Here is an 18938-nt window from a genome sequence, read left to right as displayed (position 1 = left end):
ATCCATTGTGTAATAAAAAACGTTTTCGCAAAACATCATTATTGAAAAATATTTGGTCTCTAAAACCTTGGTTGCTAATTAGATACCAATTTAGAAACTATTTAAATGTAATAGAAACTAATTTAGAAACCAATTTTTGTTTTAGTTTCTAAAATGGTCTCTAATTTAGTTACTATTGTAACTAATTATTTTGATATCTAAATATTGGTTTTTATTTCATAATTTTATTGTAGTGATATACACAACTTCTTCACTAAAATATTTCTTATCTAGAAAGCATGTAGCTCCAACACTACTTGTGTTGTGCACCTAAAGCATTATTTACCTATTATGGAAATAATTTATTTTTTCCATATTAGGAATAAACAAATGACATATTTTTGGAAAAGAAACGTATAAATCGAGAAGTACAAAAAGTTTGTATACTTTTATAATGAATTTAAAAATTATACCAGCTATGATTTCGGATTGGTTAAATTGATATACATTATTGAATGTGTGTTTAATTATGAAATTAAAGTCTTAATTGATACTTAATTGTCAGAATATGCTACCAGCATCCTCCCAAAGCTGCAATGATGTAATTAGCGTGTGGATGGGAATGTTGTCCTCCAATGGAAAATGTGAGATTGACGTTTGGCCTTTCCTTTAGAATTTGACTTTCTTGGTATAATGTGATTACTAAATTAAGCATGTTTTAGTTTTATTGAAACTGAACTCACCATGAATTTCTTAAGAAAGAGAATCACCCTAAAAGCTAGTCATTACAGTTAGAGTTTAAGCTCTTCATAACAGAAAATCACTGCTACAGTGATGACAAATACTATGAATTTCATGCAGATTTTGATTTAAGTTATATTTGATATTTGTTTTAAAAAATCTTCGAAATTCAAGTAATATGGCATACTTACAAGAACTAGAGTTACTGCTATCAGAATTCAACATGTTAGCAACATGTTTCTAGCCATATACCAACACCTGCCAAAATAAAGATGAGAGCACTTGATAAGGAAATAAAAAATTCAATTCAGGATATCATAGAAAAACGAGAGAAAGCCATGAGGAATGAAGATTTATTTGGCATACTTTTGGAATCAAATCAAATAGAAATCCAGGGAAATGGAAATAGTAAGAGTGTTGGAATGAGAATTGAAGAAGTGATTAGTGAATGGAAATTATTCTACACAGCAGGGCAAGAGACCACTTCATCTCTGCTGGTTTGGACATTGATCATGTTGAGTAAATATCCTGAATGGCAAGCACGAGCAAGGGAGTAAGTTCTTCATGTTTTTGGAAAACAAAATCCAAACTTTGAAGGGTTAAACCAAAATGTTTCTTCAAAAGATGACCATGATTCTGTATGAGGTTCTGAGGTTATACCCTCCTAACATTCGACTGCACTCTTCAGAAAGACATGGAACTTGGGAACCTATCACTACCCGCAGGAGTAAATGTTACCATGCCAATACTTTTACATCACCAAGATGGTGATATATGGGGTAATTATGCAAAGGAGTTCGAACAAGAAAAGTTTTCTAAGGAGTTGCTAAGGCATCAAAATGCCAAGTCTCGTTTTACCCAGTTGGATGGGATCTTAGAATTTTCTTTGGCCAAAACTTTACCAGGTTGGAAGCCAAGATAGTGTTGTCATTGCTTCTGCAGAATTTCTCATTTGTGCTTTCTCTTGTCTATGTACATGCTCCTATAGTTAAACTTAGCTTGAATCCCAAACAGGAGGTGCCTCTTATTTTGCAAAAACTATAATGATAAACCTTCTATTCTATCACTACTTTAGAGTAGACGGTCTCTCGCTGGACTGTCTAGTGTGTCTTTGATGGTGTAAATGGTCTCCTACTAGATTGTCTAGTGTGTTGTTATGTGTAGATGGTCTTCCTTTCAAAGTCACTAGTTTATTTGTCCTTATAGATAGGCTAGTGTTTATATTGTCTAACCTTTCTGTTCTCCGTAGACCGTCTGATGTGTTCACACAACTCAAATTGTCTAGTCTGCAATCAGGTTGGTTAGACCACCTTAATGGTTAGTCTGTTACGATTATGTTTGCTATTTTATTTAAAATTTGATCTTCTGTGACTTGGTTGTATGTATGTTCATCCCTTGCCTTCTTTTCATTGGGTAATAATAACATTTTCTAATGCTCTATTTTCGCTTCTTCACTTCTCGCCTAATGTCGTGGAGCATTCAATGAGATTATGTGATTAAATCTTGGAAGAACGAGTTGAGTGCCATATTAATATATGATAATTGATCATATTTTGACCAAAAAGGTCATGGTTTTAGATCTACAAAATAGTCTCACTACATACAAAGTAAGACTATGCATATGTCACATAGTTTAGAGTAGCACTTTAGAGCATTCATAGTTTGGTGAGTAAGGCATATATTATATATCCTTCACTGTGTGAAGTTTTCCTTGTGAACTTTCACTATTTTCTCCCTTATCGAGAATGTTTTTTGACTTGTTGAGAGGTCTTAGTCTTAGGGAATACTTGGAGAGGTGTAGAATACTTGTGTACCTAGAGAGGTGAAGAATACTTGTATACCTAAGAAGGTGTAGAATATTTGTGTTGATAAAGGCTCTTAAATGGATTGCTTAAGGGGACTGAACGTAGCCCAAGTTGTGGGTGAACCAATATAAAGTATGTGTGTACTTTTCTTTCTTTCCTTTCTCTATATTTTAGATATTGTTTTGGCTTGATATTTTTGCAGGTACAAAAAAGAATTCGTGCTCTATTCAACCCCCCATTCTAGAGCCAATTGTACCTTCAAAGCTCACTTGGATGCACATCAAGGTATTTAAAGTAAATTTGTTCACTCACTTCAATGTGTGTCATTGATTCATCTAATATTTTTTATTTAGAGTAAAAATATGAGCTTCGATGTTGCAAAATAAATTATTTTTAACGAAGGTTCGAGTTAACAACCGTTTTATAATTCTCTCTTGCACCACTTTTAACAACGACTGTAACAAGTAATCATCGTCATAAACATTTTTAACGACGATTCAAGTTAACAATCATCGTTAAAAGTGGTATATATTTTTTTTTTCCAACGAAGAATTTGGCTCTGCTCATCATTAAGTCATACCTTATAATGAATGTTTCCATTTACAACTATCGTCAAAACGATTTTATCAACGACAGTGACGTCGATCATCGAAAATGACTATTTTTTAATGACACCTAGTTCAACGACGGTTATAGAATCGTCTTCAAATGTCATTTTTAACTTTTGTTAAAAGCTATTTCTACAGTAGTGAGATTTGAATGATCGTTTGATTATCGACTTTGACTACTAGAGAGTGTTTGCTATCTTTGAACGAATATAGTAATTTAATCTTTCTCTCCTATTATAAATCATCTAGCACTTTAGGGATGATTTACATCTTTTGACAAATATAAGGTGTAGGTTCACTCTCCTAGGTGACTAAATGAACACTTTGAGTGGTCTTCTAATGAATTCTTTTGTTCCATGGATATGACATATTTTTTTTTCTCAACTTAGGGATCACTTTATGAAACTGAGGATTTCACTACTTTTTAGCAACATTTTTGCATAATGTAACCTTAACTCTCGCTATTATTCTTCTTGATAGAAGACTTTACATAGGTTCTAAAAGAAGATGACAGTGGAGATATTGTTCCCATCAGTTGAGCAACTTAAGTTCTTCTAAAGTCCTTTCTATGTATGTTGAGCTTTAATATAGTTGTTGCACTAAATGCACTCCTTGTAGCTTTAAATGTGCTTCTTTTTTACATAACATCATTGATCCCCTACAATATGTTGTATAACATTTTGCACCATACAAGCCAAATAGATAGCCTAAAGATGTACATAACTTGTATTAGGAAGTTTACAAAGAAAGAAGCTTTCCAATAGATCATCCAATTTGTCTTGTTCTTGAATGTATCTCTTTGGTCAGAAGGACGGTAATGGACATTCCCTACAAGATGAAATAAACATATAGATATAAATTGAAGTACAAGGTTAGCATTGTCCATGCATATATTGTCAGATGTTTTATGCACGTTTCACCTTATCTTATATGCACCTTATTAGACATAAAAGAATACTGCATAATTTTGTTTCATCTGACGAATGCAACCCTTTCATTTTGTGTAATTTGTTGCTAAACATCATCGTCTTATAGATGATGTCGGATCATGTTTGGACTTTGATGTTTTCAAAACTTAATCAAAATCATAAGGTTTGATTTTTCATCAACATATTCACCCTTTGAACAAACAAATCCACTATCTTTATGTCTTTATTACAAAATGTTAAGGAAAAGTCCAACTCCCATGATTAAGTGTTGAAAACAACTAAGTGTAAACATGGTCGTTGAGTTTTTGATACATACCTTCTTCTTCTTCAAAGAATAAATTTATATAGATCTTGGAAGAAGGAGTCCTTGCAAATCCCTTTTGATTGGTGAGAGCTTTATAACTTTGATAGCTTTGTCTTCTTTGTTTATAAATTTCTTGAGTAACATTTGGAGGACCCTTTTGAGAAATAAGGTAATTAAATTATGTTTTCTACCAATGTCATTCCTAAATGCATGGTTAAACATAAGTGGTCAATAGAACACTCACACACCTTCTTAGATGTACTATTTCAAAGAGTTTTAAGGAGTGGGAAGTTCTTCTTCCATATCTATAATTTGCTTATAATAGGGGAGTAAATTATACAACTTCCCATTCTCCTTTTAAAGTTGTTTAAAGTTTTAAACCTATTAATCCTCTTGATTATATTAACTTTAGTTAGCCTTGATATTCTGGTGTGTAGTGATGGTAGGAAAAGAGCACAAAGGTGTTAAGTCAATAACCGATGTACTACCCATCAAACGATCTCATGATATGAGCATCTATGTGTTTTGATGATAAGAAACACTATAAGGTGCATTGTGGTATAACAAAGCTCACTCATGTATAATATAATTTTAGACAAAAACATTAGAGAAGATGAGCAAAACTAATTGTCTTCAAACACATTAGACGATACAATAGAAACAATTGTTAGATGAACTAATGGCACCCGCTCACAACAGAAGACCATCAGACGATCCTATCATGGTTTTAACATTAGAGAAATGAAAAAAAAGCTTATAAAAATAACAACTAAAGAAAAGACGCATTAGACGATATCAAGAAACTACATCATACAATCCCATTAGACTGGATAAGACGAAGTAGTAGAGAAGATCTTATCAGACGATCATAGTCTCACGAACTCATCAAAAAGATCTCGTTAGACAAACTCCTTGGATAACACAAGGCATAAGATATGGAGGAACTTGTTTACAAATGATAAGACGAACCTGAAGATTGCATGTATTAGATAATACAAATATATTCAACTCGTTAGACGAATCAGTGCATCAAGGAAGTGTCCATACTCAATCTTTACATTCTTGGAATGTTTTATGACACTGCAATTATATTTCCAAATCTTATTTGACATTTTTAAATCATAGAAAACATTATTTTCAAATAAGATTGTTGGTTAAATGTTTTTGAAATTTTTTTGTATTTTAGAACATAACACAAAGTTATTCAAAAATCTCAAATACCTTGTGCTTTAATGTTTTGTGAATGAAAAACATTTTTCATATTGGTTTTAATTTTTTTTAATACAGTTGTGAAAATAGAATTAAATTTAAGATTATATTGAAAAGTTTTTGTATGAACAATATTTTACTCTAAATATTAGGGCATAAATATTTTCTATATCAAATATTTTTTCAAAATATGTTTAATGAAATAATATAGGTTAAATGTAATTATGCTACAACTTTCTGATTTAATATTAACTTTGAAAGAATTTATAGTGTATTAAAGATGAAAAATATGAGAAAAGAAACTCTCGATAATTAGAAGATATTATAAAGATTTTGTTTCAGTGATACTTATGATTTATTATATTAATTATAATATTCACTAATAGTGATTTTGTTCCCATATATTATCAAAGGAACATAAAGACGTAAATAAATATGAAAGACCAAGTTTCCTTTCTCGGGGTCTAATGGGAAGATGACAAAGCAAAGGAACGAGATTCACGTTGATGATGAATGAAACTTCAAAAAGATATACAACAGGCAAAATACTTCGAAGAGCAAACAAAAAGATATAAATGTTTTAAGATGCATATATGAAGTTTCCTATTTCAATGTCTAATATGAATGAGAATATGAACAATGCAAATATAGAAAAGATCAAGTCAAAGAGATGTTAAAGCCTCAACGAACATAGTTCATATATATGGAGAAAGTATTTGAAAATCAAATAGATGTAAAAGACACAAAGATCCCATCAAAGCCAACATTTCTACATGGAGCGTCTAGCACGAGAAAGTTGATGAGCAATGCAGAATAAGAATTTGAGTCAAAATTAATTAGAGCCCTAACGTTCAAATTAAATATAGATTAAAGAAACATTTTTAAATGTTTATGAAGACTTAAGAATATGAAAATTGCATAAGAGCAAAAGTTTCAATTCCAACCGTCTAACGCCTTCAAGGAGAAGATCAACATGGATATTTGAGCATATACTAAAGGTAAAGAGAATAAAACTCTCAACGATTGCACTTGAGGTATATAAAGTAAGAATATGAGCGTCTAAGACATTGAAGAAGAAGATCAACATTACAGATTGATTAATATAAAAAAAGTTAAGAAGATTAAAGCTACAATGTTCATTTATGAGGAATATGAGGAAAGAAATTGAAATTCCTCACACGTCAAAGATGCACAAAGGTCAATCAGAGCAAAAGTTACTATATTGAGAGTTTAACACTATATTGAAAAATGAAGAACGTAAAGCTTCAACAGTCACATTTCCGAAGACTATATAAAGACCTTGAAGATGAAGAACAACATAAAGAAGTGTACATAAATAAAAAAAAAAAACAAGCTTCCAAGAAGCGCGAAAACGTGATTCATATTTGTGTGATTATATTTTTGATCTATAGTTTACATTTGCTATTGTATAGCGAATCAGTCATAGCCCTTAGAGCTTTCATTGTTCTATCAGTATAGAGGTTTCTTATTGTAAAGAGGTCTTGATCTTAGTGGGATATGACTGATTTCTTGGAGAGGTAGAGAATACTTGGTGTACCTAGAGAGGTAGAGAATATTTTATATACCTGGAGAGGTAGAGAATACTTAGTGTACGAGGAGAGGCAGGTAATACATGGTGTCCCTAGAGAGGTAGAGAATACTTGGTGTACTTCGAGAGGTAGAGAATACTTTGTGACCTAAAGAGGTGTAAGAATAATTAGTGACCTGTAAATGTGTAAGAATAATAGGTGACGTGAAGAGGTGTAAGAATAATTACTGACCTGTAAATGTGTAAGAATAATAGGTGACGTGAAGAGGTGTAAGAATAATTACTGACCTGTAAATGTGTAAGAATAATAGGTGACGTGAAGAGGTGTAAGAATACTTGTGTATTTGGAGAGGTGAAGAATCCTTAATGAAAGACTATTGAGAGGGTTGTTTTAGGGGACTGAGCGAAGCTCTTATTGTTGGGTCAACCAATATATATATTTGTCTACTTATATCCCACTACTTGTGTTCATTCTTGGATATTGGGTTTGGTTACATTTGAGGGAGGATAAATTGATGACATAGATTTTGTGCACATTTATAATGATGGAGTTCTCCTTGCTCCTCTTTAAGTTCTTCGGTTTATGATGGATTGATTGCTTGAATGAGACATGACAGTGAACGAAAAAAATTAAAATGAACATGACGATGAATGGGTGTTGGGCATGAGATAGGAGAATAGTGTTGGGAAGGAGGTTAGGACAACCTTTTAACACTTTTTAAGACTTATAGACTTAGAGAGTGAGAGCAAAAGAAAAGTGAGACTTAATTGAAATTCTAATACCAAATTGGCATAAATTCATTATCAAATCAAGTCTTAGAAATGTACAAGAAGAGTCTTATTATTGGGTCAACCAATATAAATATTTGTCTACTTATATCCCATTACTCGTGTTCATTCTTGGATATTGGGTTTGGTTACATTTGAGGGAGGATAAATTGATGACATAGATTTTGTGCACATTTATAATGATGGAGTTCTCTTTGCTCCTCCTTAAGTTCTTCGGTTTATGATGGATTGATTGCTTGAATGAGACATGACAGTGAACGAAACAAATAAAAATGAACATGAGGATGAATGGGTTTTAGGCATGAGATAGGAGAATAGTGTTGGGAAGGAGGTTAGGCCAACCTTTTAGCTATTTTTAAGACTTCTAGACTTAGACAGTGAGAGCAAAAGAAAAGTGAGACTTAATTGAAATTCTAATACCAAATTGGCATAAATGCATTATCAAATCAAGTCTTAGAAATGTACTATAAATTTAAATAATATAAAAATACCCATTAATATAAATTTAAATAATATAAAAATATCATGACTATAAATTTAAATAATATAAAAATACCCCATGACTATAAATTTAAATAATATAAAAATACACATTACTATAAATTTAAATAATATAAAAATACCCATGGGCTATAAATTTAAATAATATAAAAATATCCATGACTATAAATTTAAATAATATAAAAATACACATGGTGATAAATTTAAATAATATAAAAATGCACATGGCTATAAATTTAAATAATATAAAAATATCTAGGGATGGCAAAGCGGGGCGGGTCATGCGGGCCGGCCCGCAACCCGCTAGTAAAAAACGCGGGGCGAACTGACCTTTTCAACCCGCTAACCCGCCCCGCATTAGCCCGCGGCCCGCGCGGGCCAACAACGGGGCGGGGCGGGCTGGCCCGTTAACCCGCAAGAAAAAAAATTGTCATTGTTTTAATGTGTGCAGATGACGAGGAAGATTATAATTATGAAAAAATGGATGAAAGTTCTTCTAAGACGGCATCCAATGTTATTGAAATAGAATAATGTCAATAATGTTAATGTTTAATGTTTTTGAATTAATGTTTATGTTTATGTTTAATGTTTTGGAATTAAGTATTTTTAATGTTTTGGAAGTGGAAGAATAGTGATATTTGATATTTATCTTAATGTTTAATTTTTTTTATGTTTAACTATGTTTGAAAAGGAAGAAAAAAAGTTAGGTTTGATAATAACAAATATATAGGTTTAATTTGACAATTTTTTAAAAACAAAATGTAAAAAAAAATATTTAATTTTTTTTTTTAAAAATGCGGGTTGGCCTGCAAACTGGCGGGCTAGCTCTTATGCGGGACGGGTCGAGAATTCTAACTCGCAATAATTTTGCGGGGCGGGCCAACCCGTCCCGCATTTTTGCGGGCTAAACGCGGGGCGTGTCAATGCGGGGCGGGCTGGCTCGCTTTGCCACTCCAAAAAATATCCATGACTATAAATTTAAATAATATAAAAATATCATGGCTATAAATTTAAATAATATAAAAATATCATGATTATAAATTTAAATAATATAAAAATATCCATGACTATAAATTTAAATAATATAAAAATATCTATGATTTTAAATTTAAATAATATAAAAATACCCATGCCTAACACATGGTAAGGTTTTGAACTTTTATATAAGTTACATTATTGACACGGTCACACATTTGACATTGCAAACATGGTAATATTGTGGCAAGTTCAAAATAGGGTAGTAGTGTAAATGAGTAGTGAGGCACGAGCTTTAAAATAGAGTAAAAAGAGAATATATTACACTGATTCTTACTAACAACCGGTGTAATATATTTTTTTTACTCAGAATGACCTATATTGCACCGGTTAAGCGATCTAACCGGTGTAATATATGACCTATATTCAAAAACTTTTTGAATTTTTTTTCATGAAGAATTGTGACCATAAACGTTACAAAAGTAACCACTTACAAGCATACGGGAAACCAGTTTTGTGTGTGTCAGTACATGTGGAGGAACCTATGGCTAGGTTACCAATTCTGGTAGGGTGGGTGTGTAGTTCTGCCATGGGTGTAATATATGGCCCATATTACACCGGTTTAGTCATCTAATTGGTGTAATATATGGCTCAATGACGCTGAACACTTGAATAACAAACAAAGAAGAAGCGGCGACCGCAAAAGACGTTTACCTAATTTCCAACACCCTACACTGAAAAAAAGTATGATTTATTCTTCGCTTGTTCTAATGCTTGTTCTGTGTTTCCTACTTCTTTCTCCCTCCCTCCAACCATAAATTTAAATAATATAAAAATATCATGGCTATAGATTTAAATAATATAAAAATACCCATGACTATAAATTTAAATAATATAAAAATATCATGGCTATAAATTTAAATAATATAAAAATATACATGACTATAAATTTAAATAATATAAAAATATACATGACTATAAATTTAAATAATATAAAAATATCCATGATTTTAAATTTAAATAATATAAAAATACCCATGTCTAACACATGCTAAGGTTTTGAACTTTTATATGAGTTCCATTATTGACACTCTCTGCATAGTAACACACATTTGACACTGTAAACGTGGTAATGTTGTGGCATAATGAGATTGTGTTTGGTGACGTGGCAAGTTCAAAATATGGTAGTAGTGTAAATGAACAGTGAGGCGCGAACTTTAAAATAGGGTAAAAAAGAATATATTACACCGATTCTTAGTAACAACCGGTGTAATATATTTGTTTTACTCAGAATGACCTATATTACATTGGTTAAGCGATCTAACCGGTGTAATATATGATCTATATTCAAAAACTTTTTGAATCTTTTTTCATGAAGCGTGGGTGGCCATAAACGTCACAAAAGTAACCACTTACAAGCACACGGGTAACCAGTTTTGCATGTGTCAGTACATGTGGAGGAACTTGTGGCTAGGTTACCAATTCTGGTAGGGTGGGTGTCTAGTTCTGCCATGGGTGTACTATATGGCCCATATTACACCGGTTAAGTCATCTAACTGGTGTAATATATGGCCCAATGACGCTGAACACTTGAATAACAAACAAAGAAGAAGCGGCGACCGCACAAGACGTTTACCTAATTTGCAACGCCCTACACCGAAAAAAAAGTATGATTTATTCTTCGCTTGTTCTACTGCTTGGTCTATGATTCTTGTTGCTTCTTTCTCCCTCCCTCCGACGAGGTCGCTGCTTCATTCTCCCTTTCGTTCGAAACTCTCCCGCTTCCGCACCCGAACTCAATCGCTAAACCCTTACACTCTTACAAAACTGTCATCAGTGTCACATCACTCCCATCATAATTACAAAAGACCCCACTAACACATCCTCACCCAATGCCATGTCTACAGCGTCAAGCCTATGTTAGTGCACAAAGGTTTATATATAGATGAAAGCTAAATGCAGTGCAATTATGAAGTGCATGCATGTTCAATAGCCCTTCTGATTAGTGTTCCCGAACAATGGAGCTATCGTTATCTTCTTCCTCAACAACAATACTATGCATGGTGACTATCATCATAGCTGTGGTTCCCATATGGGCAGTGAATATGCTGAACTCTTTGTGGCTTAGGCCTAAGAGGTTCGAGAAGCTTCTAAGAGCACAAGGTCTTCATGGTGACCCATACTCCCTTTCACCCCCCTCCTCCAACCAAGACCAGCCTCCACAAAACACGCCTCCTTCTCAATCTTTTGTTCTCTCCGATGATGTTGCTCCTTGCCTCTTCTTGCCGGTTTACAACACTGTCGCCAAATACGGTTCACTTTATGTTCCTTCCTCCTATATATATAACTAACTTCTAGCTACACATAACTTACACACAGGTCAAACAAATATTTGAGCAGTTGCTAATAATTGAATTATTTGCAGGCAAGAATTCGTTCTTTTGGGAAGGCATAACACCAAAGGTCATCATTACTGATCCAAATCACATCACAGAAGTCTTCAATAACATTCATGATTTCCAGAAACCAAAGATGAGTAGCATTGCCAAGTTCTTGGTCTGTGGTCTAGTAAGTTACGAGGGTCATAAGTGGGCTCAACATCGAAAGATTATCAACCCTGCATTCAACTTAGAAAAATTGAAAGTAAGCCTATTACTTTAATTTATGAATAATTAATATTTTTATAGTCTTACCCAATTATAAATCGATATGTACAAAAAGTTTGTATACTTTTATAAAGAATTTAAAAATTATACTAGCTATGATTTCTAATTGATTGAATTGATTTACGTTATTTAATTTGTGTTTAGTAATCAAATTAAACTTTTAATTCATACTTAATTTACAGAATATGCTACCAAAATTCTCCCAAAGTTGCCATGAGGTGATTAGCGCGTGGATGAGAATGTTGTCATCAGATGGAAAATGTGAGATTGACGTTTGGCCTTTTCTTCAGAATTTGACTCGTGATGTAATTTCTAGAACAGCTTTTGGAAGCAGTTATGCAGAAGGAGAAAAAATATTTTAACTTCTGAGAATTCAAGGGTACCTTGTTGCGACTGCAACGAGAAACAAATTCATATTGCAGTAAGACCACACTTATTCTTGGTATAATTAAGCATGTTTTAGTTTTATTGAAACTAAACTCACCATGATTTTCATAAGAACCTCATAGAATCACCCTAAAAGCTAGTCATTATAGATAGAGATTAAGCTCTCCATAACAGCAAATCACAGCTATAGTGATGACAAATAACCATGAATTACATACAGGTTTTGATTTAAGTATATTTGATATTTGTTTTCAAGAAATGTGGCATACCTAATGACTAATACAAGAACTAGAGTTACTGCTGTCAGAATTCAACATGTTAGGAAATTGACCTATCTTAGTTTAGATAAGAATAAATATAAGTCTCAAACTACTAATTTCCTTCATAATTAATATGTATGTTTCTAGGCATATACCAACACCTGCCAAAATGAAGATGACAGCAGTTGATAAGGAAATGAAAAATTCAATTCGGGTTTTCATAAAAAAACGAGAGAAAGCCTTGAAGAATGGTGAATCCAGCAATGAAGATTTATTAGGCATACTTTTGGACACATCCACCAAAAATCACATTTCCCTTGTTTGATGGCTCCAATCCGTTAGATTGGATTTTCCAGGCTGAAAATTATTTCACCTACTACAACATCCCTGAAAACAGGCGACTTTCTTTGTCGGTTTTCTATGTCACCGGCGCCGCCCTCAGTTGGTACAAATACCTACACAACAACGCTTTGCTTGGCAGGTGGCGAGACTTTTCCCGGGCTCTTGAACTTCGGTTCGGGCATTCAGATTATGAGAACCATCAGGCTGCACTTTTCAAACTCAAACAAACAACCACAGTGATGTCCTATCAGTCTGAGTTTGAAAGGCTTTGCAACTGTGTCGTGGGACTTTCTACTGACGCTTTACTCAACTGTTACATCTCGGGTCTCAAAGCCGAAATCCAAATCGAACTCGCCATCCTCAAACCAACTACACTTCACCAAGCCTACGGTTTATCCAAGCGTATTGCGGATAAGCTATCCCCTTCTAAGCCTCGTCCATTTCAACCCCGCACCTTTTCATCGCCTAACCCACCTGTCACTACCCACACCCCTACAACTTCCGCCACATTCACCCATTCCACCAATTCCCCAAAGCCAGGGAACCCTCCACTTTTAACCACTCCTAAACCTCAACTTCCATTCACCAAATTGACACCAGAAGCCTTACAAAAACGACGTAGCGACGGATTATGCTTTCGCTGTCCTGAGCGATATTACCCAGGTCACAAATGCAATCCGCCTCAATTTCTGCTGATTGCGGATAATGAACCATTCGATCACGATGAGGTCGACCCAAACTCTACCGAAAATTTTCCCACCCCTGCCACCCACCAACCCTAACCAGTTTTTCGCCCTTTCATCGGCGGCCTTCTTTGGCCTCTCTTCGGCCCAAGCCCTGCGTGTCACAGGTTTCATCAACAACAAACCTGTCCAGGTCTTAATTGACTCGGGTAGCACCCACAATATCATACAACCGCGCATCGTCTCCTTCCTCAACTTACCCAAACAAGACATTCCAGAGTTTGCCGTCATGGTGGGAAACGGTGAATCCCTCAAATGTCAAGCCGTTTGCCCTTCCATTTCCCTAGCTATACAAGATGCTAGCTTCAACGTTCCGGTATTTGTTTTACCTGTAGCCGGGGCAGACGTTATCCTAGGAATCGCCTGGCTTCAAACTCTTGGCCCAGTCTTAGCGGATTTTGCAATTCCCCAACTCACTTTCAATGTGGGCCCAAAAGCTATTACCCTACGGGGCGAACCTCTATCGACCTAGGTATCCCCCCGCATCCTTACACACCCTAATCTCGAAACACAGTGTTGCCTCCTTCCACGCTCTCTATTTTTCCGTCTCCGACCAGCAATCCCTCAATTCACCAGAGATTCCAACACACGATGATCCCACTTTCCAACAATTGCTCCACGCATATGCCCACATCTTCCCAAAGCCAACACACCTACCCCCAGTTCGATCACACAACCACCACATCCCCACTTTCCCATCTTCCAACCCTATAAATGTCCGCCCTTACCGTTACCCACACTACCAAAAGCAGATTATGTCCCAATTGATTGTTGATATGCTCCGAGACGGGATTATCAAACCAAGCCAAAGCCCGTTTTCGTCACCAGTTCTGTTGGTTCAGAAAAAGGATGGATCTTGGCGTTTTTGCGTCGATTACAGAGCATTAAATGCCATTACTGTCAAATATCGCTTTCCGATTCCAACGGTGGATGAGCTCCTTGATGAGTTACATGGCGCAAAAGTGTTCTCCAAAATCGACCTTACCGCAGGTTATCACCAAATCAGGGTTGCAGCGGAAGATACACACAAAACGGCTTTTCAAACTGTCGATGGTCATTATGAGTTCTTGGTTATGCCATTCGGGTTGTCAAATGCCCCTTCCACATTCCAGGCAACAATGAACGACATTTTCAGAGCGGGATTGCGACGTCATGTGCTGGTGTTCTTTGACGATATTCTTGTCTACAGCTGTTCCATCGAAGAACATTATCTCCACCTGCAGCAAGTGTTTGAGACACTTTCACAACACCAGTTCTTTGCTAAGGCATCCAAATGCACTTTTGCAGTGCCATCCATTGCATATTTGGGTCACATCATATCTGCCCATGGTGTGGAAGCTGATCCGGACAAACTTCAGGCTATTCAAGCCTGGCCAACCCCTCACCACCTTGCGTGGTTTTCTTGGCTTGACGGGCTACTACCGCCGTTCGTGCAGCTCCGTTAACAGATCTCCTTAAGCGCCAAGTGTTTCAATGGTCACCTGAAAGTGAGGCAGCCTTCAGTGCTTTGAAATCAGCCATGGTTTCGTTGGTCTCTCTATCACTCCCAAATTTTTCAGAACCATTCGGCATCACCACTGACGCTTCCACTGTGGCCGTTGGGGCTGTCTTATCCCAAATGGAGCGCCCCATTGCCTTTTTCAGCAAGAAATTATGCCCCAAAATGCAACTGGCCTCCGCTTATGTTCGAGAGTTATATGTTTTAACTGAAGCAGTCAAAAAGTGGAGGCAGTACCTCCTCGGTCGCAAATTCCGCATCTACACCGACCAGCAAAGTCTCAAACATCTGCTGACACAAGTAGTCCAAACCCTAGAGCAATACAAATGGGCCACAAAACTTATCGGGTATGACTTTGAAATTCGCTACAAACCAGGCAAAGAAAACACAGTCGCGGATGCACTAAGCCGAATTCCCACTGTGGAGGTTCTGGTCGTTTCCTTCTTTGAACCAAAATGGACTGTCGAATTAAGGAAGCTTTATGCGACGGCTGAGGGGAAGAACTTAATCCAACGCTGCTTGTCCAACTCTTTTTCACTCAAGCAAGTTATTTATCCCTTTCCAGCCAGCTCTTCGATCCTTGCTACTTCGGGAATTTCATAATTCCCCAACCGGCGGTCATTCGGGCATCCGGGCCACGATCAATCGATTGGCATCCACTTTCGCTTGGCCAAACCTCAAATCAGAGGTTACCTCTTTCATACAACAATGCCACATTTGCCAACAAGTTAAGTACCCCACCCATAAGCCGTATGGCCTTTTACAGCCGTTGCCCATTCCCGCGAATGCTTGGCAAGATGTGTCGATGGATTTCATTACTCACTTGCCGTTGTCACAAGGCAAAACTGCCATTTGGGTGATAGTAGATCGATTCACCAAATTCGCTCACTTCATTCCTCTTCCGCCCAACTTTGGAGCTGTGCTGTTAGCCACCTTGTTCTTGCAAAACATCTACCGATTACACGGTATGCCGCGGAGTATTGTCACTGATCGGGATCCGCTTTTTCTCAACAACATTTGGAAGGAACTATTTAAACAAATTGGCACCAAACTTCAGTTTTCCACAGCCTATCATCCTCAAACCGACGGACAAATCGAAGTTGTTAACCGATGTTTACAATCTTATTTGCATTGTATGGATAGCCCATTCCAGACGTTATCCGTTACCGACCCGGAGACTCTCCCATGCCGTCAGTGGATGAAACAATCTCGGAATTACAGCGACTTCGGTCGATTGTCAAAGCTAACTTGAGGAAAGCACAACAACGCATGGTTAGTTTGACAAATGTGCATCGACAGGTCAAACAATTCCAAGTCAACGACATGGTCTTTCTCAAGTTGCAACACTATCGCCAGGCATCCGTACAGCATCGCCTCAGTCACAAACTCTCCAAACGGTTTTTTGGGCCATTTAAGATACTTGAGCGCATTGGAAATGTGGCGTATCGACTTCAGCTTCCCCAAAACGCAAAGATACACAATGTTTTCCATGTTTCATTACTTCGTGAAGCCAAGGGGAATCCCAATCCAGTCCCTTTACCATCGTTCTTTGCAGAAGATGTTCCTGAGCCTCAACCAAGCCAAGTACTGGATTCTCGTCACAAACTTGGGAAAATAGAAGTCCTTGTTGCTTGGAAAAATCAGGATATTACAGCAGCAACTTGGGAATCGTTTGAAGAACTCTGCCTCCGTTTTCCACATTTCCCTGTTGAGCTCGAGGACGAGCTGATTCTAAAGGGGGGGGGGGGGGGGGGGGGCAGCTGATGCGATCCAAAAGGCCTGCAACAGGCGCCACCTCGACCTAAGAGGACTCTGAAGAATCCGTTAAAGCTGTTGGACTAATTCAACCATTCCAGCATCATTTGTTGGTTACTGCATTTTCTTTGTTTTTAACATCATGCGTATTAGTGGTTAGAACATGGCTATCATTTAGGAGTTTGTTTCCGTTGAGTGGCCATCATAGGATTAGTGGTTAGTTACGAATTCTGCATATTTAAATACTTGTAATTTTCATTAAGGGGAGATACATAGAAAACTTGCTTCAGTTCTTTTTCTTTTTTTGAATTTTCTTAATCTGGAGTTTAGCCTACTTACAGGCTGCTATCAAAATACAAGGAAATGGAATGACAATTGAAGAAGTAATTAGTGAATGCAAATTATTCTACTTAGCAGGGCAAGAGACCACTTCATCTCTGCTGGTTTGGACATTGATCATGTTGAGTAAATATCCTGACTGGCAAGCACGAGCAAGGGAGGCAGTTCTTCACGTTTTTGGAAAACAAAATCCAAACTTTGATGGGTTAAGTCTGCTTAAAACTGTATGTATCACATGCTTTTATTTGATTATCTTTATTATCTATTACAAATACATTTTAATACTAACATGTGTCAAAATGTTTCTTCCGTAGATGAATATGATTTTGTACGAGGTTCTGAGGTTATACCCTCCTGTCATTTACTTCAATCGCACTCTTCAGAAGGACATGGAACTTGGAAACCTGTCACTACCCGCAGGAGTAGATGTTACCATGCCAATACTTTTATTTCACAAGGATGGTGATATCTGGGGTAATGATGCAAAGGAATTCAAACCAGGAAGGTTATCTGAAGGAGTTGCTAAAGCAACAAAAGGCCAAATCTCATTTTACCCATTTGGATGCGGTCCTAGAATTTGCATTGGCCAAAACTTTGCCATGTTGGAAGCCAAAATAGTGTTGTCATTGCTTCTGCAGAATTTCTCGTTCGAGCTTTCTCCTGTCTATGCACATGCTCCTGTACTTAAGCTTAGCTTGAATCCCAAATTGGGAGCGCCTCTTATTTTGCAAAAACTATGATGATAAACCTTCTGTTTTGTCACTGATTTAGAATAGACGGTCTCTCCCTAGACCGTTTAGTGTGTCTTTGGTGGTGTAGAAAGTCTCCCACTAGATCGTCTAGTGTATTGCTATGTGTAGACGTTTCCCTTTCGGAGAATCTAAGTTATTTGTCCTTATAGACAGTCTAGTATTGAGATCGTCTAACCTTTTTCTTCTTAGTAGACCGTCTGATGTGTTCACACAACTCAGATTGTCTGGTTTGTAGGTTGGTTAGACCATCTTGATAATTAGTTTATTACGAGTCTGTTTTGTTGTTTCGTTTAACGTTTGATCATCTTTGATTTCATTGTATATATGTTCATCCCTTGCCTTCTTTTGATTGCGTAATAATAAACACATTTATGCTCATTTTTCATCTCTCAATGATTTCGCTTTCGTTTCTCTCTTTTTTGCTTCTTTACTTCTTGCCTTATGTCGTAGAGCCTTAAATGAGATTGTGCAATTGCATCTTGGAAGAATGAGTTGAGTTTCGTGTTAATATATGATAATTGATCATATTTTGACCTAAAAGGTCACGGTTTTAGATCTACAAAATAGTCTCACTGCATAAAGAGTAAGATTATGCATATGTCACTTTGTTTAGAGTGACACTTTAGAGCATTCATAGCGTTGGGAGTAAACCATATATTGTAAATCCTTCACTTGTGAAGCTTGCCTAGTGAGCTTTCACTGTTTGTTATCTTATCGAGAGTGGTTTTTTTACTTGTTGAGATGTCTTAATCTCAAGGGGAGATTAGGATTACCTATAGAGGTGTAAAATACTTGTGTACTTGGGAA

The 18938-nt window shown here is 36.3% G+C and overlaps 3 protein-coding genes and 1 pseudogene across 3 annotated transcripts; all 4 read left to right on the top strand.

The window, feature by feature from the left end:
- The first annotated feature begins 992 nt into the window (after positions 1–992).
- LOC137830170 (11-oxo-beta-amyrin 30-oxidase pseudogene) lies at positions 993–1764 on the top strand (annotated as a pseudogene).
- Positions 1765–11376: 9612 nt separating this feature from the next.
- LOC137810053 (11-oxo-beta-amyrin 30-oxidase-like) lies at positions 11377–13023 on the top strand. Its single transcript, XM_090296955.1, has 3 exons — positions 11377–11702; positions 11815–12032; positions 12238–13023. The coding sequence occupies exons 1-3, from the start codon at positions 11408–11410 to the stop codon at positions 12415–12417; spliced, it is 693 nt and encodes a 230-aa protein (XP_090153081.1). The 5' UTR covers positions 11377–11407; the 3' UTR covers positions 12418–13023.
- Positions 13024–15306: 2283 nt separating this feature from the next.
- On the top strand, positions 15307–17049 carry LOC150023286 (uncharacterized). The gene is made up of 2 exons (XM_090297786.1): positions 15307–15831; positions 16429–17049. The coding sequence occupies exons 1-2, from the start codon at positions 15307–15309 to the stop codon at positions 17047–17049; spliced, it is 1146 nt and encodes a 381-aa protein (XP_090153912.1).
- A 332-nt stretch (positions 17050–17381) lies between these two features.
- On the top strand, positions 17382–18511 carry LOC150023285 (11-oxo-beta-amyrin 30-oxidase-like). Its single transcript, XM_090296956.1, has 2 exons — positions 17382–17603; positions 17694–18511. The coding sequence occupies exons 1-2, from the start codon at positions 17409–17411 to the stop codon at positions 18117–18119; spliced, it is 621 nt and encodes a 206-aa protein (XP_090153082.1). The 5' UTR covers positions 17382–17408; the 3' UTR covers positions 18120–18511.
- Positions 18512–18938: the final 427 nt, after the last annotated feature.

The sequence above is a fragment of the Phaseolus vulgaris genome, chromosome 11, assembly GCF_051622355.1.
Source record: "Phaseolus vulgaris cultivar YP4 chromosome 11, ASM5162235v1, whole genome shotgun sequence".
Lineage (NCBI taxonomy): Eukaryota > Viridiplantae > Streptophyta > Magnoliopsida > Fabales > Fabaceae > Phaseolus > Phaseolus vulgaris.
Note: the sequence above shows the minus strand (reverse complement) of the source record. Positions and strands in the feature narration are given on the sequence as shown.

Bases quoted from the DNA above. Each gene is read 5' to 3' on its own strand.
- LOC137810053 (XM_090296955.1), top strand. From the start codon at position 11,408: ATGGAGCTATCGTTATCTTCTTCCTCAACAACAATACTATGCATGGTG. The intron at 11,703-11,814 runs GTTCACTTTATG...AATTATTTGCAG, and splicing joins CAACACTGTCGCCAAATACG to GCAAGAATTCGTTCTTTTGG. The intron at 12,033-12,237 runs GTAAGCCTATTA...CTTAATTTACAG, and splicing joins TCAACTTAGAAAAATTGAAA to AATATGCTACCAAAATTCTC.
- LOC150023286 (XM_090297786.1), top strand. From the start codon at position 15,307: ATGGTTTCGTTGGTCTCTCTATCACTCCCAAATTTTTCAGAACCATTC. The intron at 15,832-16,428 runs GTTATTTATCCC...TTGTATGGATAG, and splicing joins ACTCTTTTTCACTCAAGCAA to CCCATTCCAGACGTTATCCG.
- LOC150023285 (XM_090296956.1), top strand. From the start codon at position 17,409: ATGACAATTGAAGAAGTAATTAGTGAATGCAAATTATTCTACTTAGCA. The intron at 17,604-17,693 runs GTATGTATCACA...TTTCTTCCGTAG, and splicing joins GGTTAAGTCTGCTTAAAACT to ATGAATATGATTTTGTACGA.